Consider the following 7,503-nt stretch of genomic DNA (forward strand, 5'->3'; position numbering starts at 1 on the left):
ATATATATATATATATGTGTGTGTGTATATACTGTATATATGTATGAGCCTTGAAGTGCAGGACAAATATGCAACTAAGTAGTGTTTGAAGCACTGTGGTATAGTGTAGAATCTTATCCGTTCTCTGGGACTCAGACAAACATCTTTATGGACACATTGTTTGTGTTTGACTTATTTAAATATCACAAACCATTAAGTATAAAGTTAGGCACACAGGTGCAAAGTTGATGAAAATTAAAAAAAACTGGAATATTTTGGGGTTTCGGATCTGGTATGTACACTATACATGAGGTAATAGTGTTTAGTAAAAGATCAACGATACTATTTTTATAGTCATATCTTTGTTGAATCATTTCAAGTAAATTGCATTTCAGTGTCCCAGAGGACACCCTCAAAACAGGCCCTCGAACCACTGGTTCCCATTGCAAAGTGCTGTCCCGAATTGTTTTCCTGCTGACCGATGACAGGTTGATCCTCTGTGATACCTCCTATTCAGCATGTTCATCTGTTGTGCTGTGAGTCAGCAGACGGGGTATTAGAGTTGTGGTGTGGGACTCAGGGTCCACCTTCACATGGGCTGCTTTTATTTCCGACCTTTTAAATCCTGCTGGACCCAAAACCGCGTAGGTCAGTACATATTTGTGTCCACATGGATTTATTCTAAAGATATCATATATTTCAGTCGGTCTAGACTCTAAAGCTTCATTGTCAGATGATCCTTGTATGATTGTGAGTGTTTGGAGGAATTAATATGAGGATGTGGTAGCATTCTCCTGGAGAGGACGCAGATGCAGTTTGGAAATAGGGATCATCTTACAATGGGATCAGACCATCTGCGAGATGAGCCAGGGGCGGGGGGGCTCTTTTTGCCCAGGCCGCAGCTTTCTTCAAACTTGGCCATCATTTTGATCTCAACTACACACCTGCAAAGCTTTTTCACTGCATCTTGCACGTTTGTGATGCTCCCACGATGACCGCATCTGTCCACTGCCAGAAATATAAGCGCCTTGCAAAGTCTCATGGCACACACACACACACAGACAATACCACTGGCTGGCGACGAACCAATGCCTGATTCGAGAGGGTGGATGGGATCCAGACAGCCTGATAGAAACTGCAGCAGAGACAATTTATTGAACTAACTATAGCTGTTTCTTGTTTCTGCAGGCTCAGCCTTCTCTGTTTAAGCTGTGATCATGGGCAAGAACCTGCTGAAGAATCCCAGCGGGGAAGGTAAGAGGTTATTTTCTTCATCTGCAACTAAGTAACTGGATCAGGGGTGCTTCTAGTCTACGGCCTGCCACATGGGAGGAAAAGGAGTTTTTGTGACTGAAAATATTATATGTGTACCTAAGCTGTAAAAATCCAATCAGATGGTTTCTAAATCCAGGTTTTCTAGTGCGGTGTCTTATTCGCCTCACTGTGGTGTCCTAAGCCGCCATGTGCTTATTACTGCGGCCGGAAAACACCCACTGGTACTTGACAGTTGGCGAGAACTGCAGTTGTAGAGGGCGTTTTTACTTCCAATGGCCACAAGTGGCAACAATGAGCCCATTCCAAACTCGCAAGATTCATGATTTATCTGAAGTGAACAGTATTTTTCATGAAAAAAGACTGAAACGATGAAGACTCACTGGTTGGTTTGGAAAACGTGTGTCAGGCTAAGTAACCCCCCCCCCCCCCCCACTCTGAATAAGAGTGTTTCTATGGGGAGCATCTGAGACCGTCTCCCTGCAGTGGGGGCTATGTTCTGATAAAGATCTGGACGGGTCAGTGGCTACAAAAGGTCGGTGTCGGCCACTATTTTTATTTGCAAATAAAAATATATTTCAAAGTGGCCAAACATCCACCTACTAATCTGGGCGCATGAGTCTGCACACAAACAGGCTACATTCAAGAACGTCTGACTGTAAATAGATTAGCATTGATTGCTCTTCACTGCATCAACCACGCTGGGCTCCACACAGAGCTGAAGCTGGGCTCGGCCCGAAAGAAACACTTCAACATTGTTCACGATTCACGTTATTTACAAGATGGATACCACTTTTATGTCTGTATATTAAATACAAGGCAATACCATCAGGCGACAGTTAGCTTAGCTTAGCACGAAGACTGGAAACAATGGGAAACAGCGTCCAAAAGTAGTAAAACTTGCTGATTTACCATGTCCTGGTTGTAACCTACATTTAACAGAGTTGTATCTATCTGCTTATATAAGTCTTGGCCAGAAAGTGAGGTATTACCCCCCAAAACTATTCCTGAAAATACCCAAATCTAGCATACTGACAAAATAATCATGACCATCATAAGCTGCCCCTTGAGATGAGGCCGACGCGCCTAAGAACAAAGCCAGTAAATGTAGCTTAAAATTACACTCCCAAAGTCAAGAATCAACTTTGACACTCCTGAGCCTCTTTTGTTGCTAGTCAAACTTAACTGAAACACAACACAGTACGGCTATTGGCAGTGCATTTCCCTCCCAGACCAGCTGGAGTTCTGGGAGCTGACGGAGAATGGTGGGAGTCAGTGGAAGGTGGAGGACATGCCGGGAGACTGCGGCTACGACTTCTGCATGGACGGAGTGACCACATACTTTGCAACTTCCTTTGAGTGAGTGTTTATTACTGTATGTAGTCACGTGACTATGTTTGAATACTGTAAATACAATGCGCTGCTCACCACAGCTACACGTATCTACGGACCTTCTGTATTCGTTTGTACATTTTTATAAGCTACTTTTCTAATCCTCCTAAGTACAACCTGCTTCAAAAGATTGGTATACATTGAAAAGGAATCTAGAAAAAAATGAAGTTGAACCTATAATCCCAAAGAATATGAATCTGTCATATTTATATTTTAGCAGATGGAAATGTTTCAATTATCTTTATTAGAGCTTACAAATACAGTTGGCATGAATATATTACCATAGTTGTTCTTGTTCTTATTATTTCACATTTGACCTATATCAATTATTTCAAATGAGTTTAAAATCATTTGATAGACTTTTGAATTCTTTCATATGGAATGGGAGGAAAATGAAGATCTTGAAGTTGGATGAATTTACCCAGTCTCCAAATGTATTATTATGCAGCTTGAATTCAAATATATGGTGGTATGGATCAATACGCAGTCACACGTTGGGGAGGAGTTAAGTGACAAGAGAACAGCTTAATAAAGACGTGATATTCACTGTTGAAAAATAATCAGTGTTTGAAGTACACTGTCTGAGAGAAATAAGAAAAGACTCACATTATACTCCAAAGTTAGCCAACGGGATTGTGTGTCAGAGTGATATATGTTTTTTAAATCAGCTTTAAAATTTAAAACTTAATTATGTTTACAGAACTCATGCAAAACCATGAAGCAAAATGTATGTTGAGAGGGAACTTACAAATAGCTGACTGAAGGTGGAAAAATAATGTATTTAAGTTTTCATTAAAGGCTGTCTTTGAGTTTGCTTTGCTTATATTATCACAAATATTGTCTTATTGTTGTTTCTTTGACAATAAAAAAAATAAAGTACAAGAAAAATATAGAATTTTCACAAATTATCCATTATTTATTATATATTTCAGTATGTTTAATTATTTCTCATCTATTTATTTCACCCAAAATCCTCCTGCTTTCTGAAACAAACAAATGTGTGTCCTATAGTCTGTGTCTGAAGAGACAGGTGATCGACCTGTTAGCGGAGGATTACTCCAGCGAACAGCTGGACGCTCAGCCGGCCGTGACAGTGGAAGATTGGTGAGACAGAGGTGGACTGACGTGCACGCACCTTCTGTAGGCAGCACTGGTCACTGGTTAACGGACGTCTTACTACGCAGGTACTGTGGGAGGACGGATTGTGGCTGCGCCTACCAAATGACCGTGTGTCTGCTGGATGAGAACCAAGAGGTCATACAGGAGTTCAAACCCGAGCCGGTGACTCTCGACCCTGACTCTGACGACTGCTCGTGGAAGCAGGTAGGCCTACACGGGGGGTGTTTACCTGAGGGGGGGACCTGAAGGTGGGTGGGGCCCTACGCTTCCATGACGATCAGCTGTAACCGCCGTACGAGCGCTGATAGCCAGTGGGACATGCTCACATGCACTATAAGGCTGTGTCGCCGGCCGGCTACGTAAACAAAGCATAGATAACAGTATACAGAGAGAGAGAGACTTCATTCTCTGCTTAGGCAGACGTCACTCCACTATATCTTTATATAGCGAAACGTTTGTTGATATATTAATGCTCTGAATAAAAACAGGGATCCTTTGAGGCGTATAGACCCATGTAAGGACACCCTGACACACTTGGGTCCACATGAACAAATCCTTCAAATTAAACAACAACATATGTTGTGTGTCCTGCTAAGACAACACATAGAGGCTGATCTGATGACCCTCTCAGCAGGGGTGGGAATCACCAGATACGATACCAGATATATTATCACGATACTTAGGTCACGATACGATATTGTCACGATACTTGGGTCACAATACGATATTATCACGATACTTAGGTCACGATACGATATTATCACGATACTGCGATATTATCATGATACTTAGGTCACGATACGATATTATCACGATACTGCGATATTATCACGATACTGCGATATTCTGAGTATTGTGATAACATAGGCCTATATTGCGATTTATTACTTTTTTCAACTTCAAATTATGTCCCCAAAGGAAAACTGTCAACATGTTTTATCTAATTAGATAAAGTTTTCAGTCTGTTCATCTCACTTCAATCATTTTTATTGCAGCAAAATAGGATTGTCAAGCAGACAGACTGACCAACAATGTCATAAATGTTGCACCTGACAAACTGAACCGTTTGTATTACTACACAGTCCAACTTAACTAAATGCAAACGTGTGGACTCAGTATATGAACTATAACTTATATAAGTAGGATATAAGAGTTATACAACTCAGTATAACTTGCGATGCGTGGACGTCAAGGGCATTGAGCCAGTTATGCGCTGCACTCTCCCCATGAGCCTGGCTACTGTTGGCAGATTTAACCCCGTTGTGAGGCCAGATGTCTCTATCTTTGTTTTGACCAACTTCCTACCAATCACGCTGACCCGGGACCTTTGCTGACCTCACCAGAAAATAACTCGGCACCATCTAGTGGACTGAAAAAGCAATTGATTTAATTTTTCAAGTAATTTTTTATTTTTTATTTTTTAAATAGTTTATATAACAAAAGATCGATACTTGGCGTCCGTGTATCGATACAATATCGCCACGCAAAATATCGCGATACTATGCTGTATCGATTTTTTTTCCCCACCCCTACTGGACATCATTTCTCTGCACCTTATAAAACCGTTACAAAATATAAATCTGTTTTATGACGTGACAACAGTTTAGGCACAAAAACAACTTGATTAGTTTTAGGGAAAGATCATGGTTTGGGTTTAGACCAAAAAACATCCAGAGGTTTAAACGGTCTAGGGACTTGTGATGGTGGTGGCCTGTTTTTTAAGGTACTGGTGAGACAACTAAATACAATACAGGAAGTAAACAGATTCATGTGTTTGTAGGCTTATAAGGCACCAAAACACAACAGATTTTTACAACCCTGGAAAATGATCATGGCGGCAACTATTTTATCTTTTCTCACGACGATCGCTAAGTCAATAGCACAAATTTGGCATCCTTGTTGCAAAGTAATCCTCCAGGAATGTGAGACGGGTTGCAGTATTTCGGCAGATATGTGAACTGTTAAGATGGTTGTCTGAGATGCTGTTTCGTTATGGTCTCTCATCCCCTTCCTGCCCTCTTGAGCTCTGGCTGGTTGACCTAAAACGCATCACTTTCAGTGCGCCAGCACGAGAAAGTCGCCACAGACACCACAACTCCGGACATACTGCAAAACAGAGCATTCCCAATCATCTAGATAGGCTTAATCAGCATTGCGTGAACTCGTTTCGCTGAGGCTTGAATGTAGCGGATGTTTATTTATATATAAAAGTCCCACACTGCAGCTTTAAGCTCCGAGAAACATCGTGGTTTGGGTTAAAATGACTACCACGTTCAGCTTTATGAATGACCGTTGTCATGATTGACACTGTCGTTTCTGTCATCCACAATAACACCGGACTGTACAGATCACTGTGGTTTTGTCTCTCTCTCTCTGTTTGAACTCCAGGTCAGCCATACATTCACCGACTATGGCCCTGGAATGCGTTTCATCACCTTTGAACATGGAGGACAAGACGCCAAGTTCTGGGACGGTTGGTTCGGAGTCCGAGTCACTGGGAGCACTGTTACGGTCGAGATATGAACGAGAGAAAGAGGGGGAGAAAGGAGGCGGCAATCAAGTAGTTATGAACACTGAAAGGTAGAGGAGGAAGAAGGAGAACTGGAGTAATGTAAAGACTCCAGGCTGGCGTGGAGGTCTCCAGGTTTCAAGAGGACCAGCTTTGCCTTGTGCACATAGCACCTCCGTATATCATGCATAATGCTGTTGCTGTGGAAACATACTGCTGCTATGAAGACTGTACTTACAAAAAAAAAATGGGGTCACTTTACTAACTTTGAAATATAACAATTACTGCTTGCAACACAGTCATTAATGGTCGGTTGGGTGGAGGTGGTGTAACACTCAGATTGGAATTAAAATGATGAAATAAATGTTCAACTACATCATTGCCTGTTTTGTTAAGTTGGAGCTTCGATTCGAAGAAGTGACTGTTATCTTTTACTCCCTTGCGAGCAGTGGTACATGTACTCAAGGTACTCAAGATTTGAGGTACTTGTAGTTTACTTGAGTATTCCCATTTAATGCCACTTTATACTTCTGCTTAGGTAAAGTTCAAGTACTTGAAAATGTAACTTAAGTACAGTGCTTAAGTAAATATGCGTAGCTATTTTATTACACACCGACTGATGATTTAATATACATAATGTATTTCATTCTACTGTACATACTCAATCAGTAAGTTTACAGTATGTACTGCATACGGCCTACTAAATGAATAACTAAGTGCCAATACCAGCAGACTGTTTACACTAAAGTACACTCAAGCAATGAGACTTCTCTGCATCGCATGATGGTTGAAAATTGCTAATCACAAATGTAAAACATTACCTCTTCCACTCAATTAACTATTTCTTCTATTTCTTGGGTGTATATTTGCCTTCATTTGACAGGACAGTACCGGGGAGAGATAAAGAGACGGGTATGACATGCAGCAAAGGCCCCAGGACTGGAATTAAACTCATTGCGGTTATATTGCATGTAAAATTGAAAAAATCCAAATTAAAAATGATTAAGTATTTTAGTGCTACATCTAAATCATTTGCCAGCATTCGTAATGATTTAATCCAAACGGTTCACTGTTGTAGACGTCTGCCTCGCAGAGTGCTTTTGTAAAGTCTGAAGAGCCGCAATGCATTTTGCGATTTCAGCAAACATCCGGGTATTTGTTGCATCCACAAGATCCACATTCTAACCTGCAATCACATGATCAGCTCTAAGCCAATCATATGGACACTGATG

General features: G+C 41.1%; 1 protein-coding gene across 1 annotated transcript; it reads left to right on the forward strand.

Moving 5' to 3' along the window:
• Positions 1–338: 338 nt before the first annotated feature.
• fbxo2 (F-box protein 2) lies at positions 339–7,292 on the forward strand. Its single transcript, XM_031839649.1, has 5 exons — positions 339–1,233; positions 2,484–2,610; positions 3,655–3,747; positions 3,828–3,966; positions 6,151–7,292. Exons 1-5 carry the CDS (start codon positions 1,197–1,199, stop codon positions 6,283–6,285), a joined length of 531 nt encoding a protein of 176 aa, XP_031695509.1. The 5' UTR covers positions 339–1,196; the 3' UTR covers positions 6,286–7,292.
• Positions 7,293–7,503: the final 211 nt, after the last annotated feature.

Source organism: Anarrhichthys ocellatus, unplaced genomic scaffold, assembly GCF_004355925.1.
Source record: "Anarrhichthys ocellatus isolate YVR2014 unplaced genomic scaffold, GSC_Weel_1.0 scaffold1813, whole genome shotgun sequence".
Lineage (NCBI taxonomy): Eukaryota > Metazoa > Chordata > Actinopteri > Perciformes > Anarhichadidae > Anarrhichthys > Anarrhichthys ocellatus.

Excerpts from the sequence above, each read along its gene's own strand:
- fbxo2 (XM_031839649.1), top strand. The coding sequence starts at position 1,197 with ATGGGCAAGAACCTGCTGAAGAATCCCAGCGGGGAAG. Across the intron at positions 2,611-3,654 it reads TACTTTGCAACTTCCTTTGA|TCTGTGTCTGAAGAGACAGG; the intron begins GTGAGTGTTTAT and ends TGTGTCCTATAG. Across the intron at positions 3,967-6,150 it reads ACGACTGCTCGTGGAAGCAG|GTCAGCCATACATTCACCGA; the intron begins GTAGGCCTACAC and ends TTTGAACTCCAG.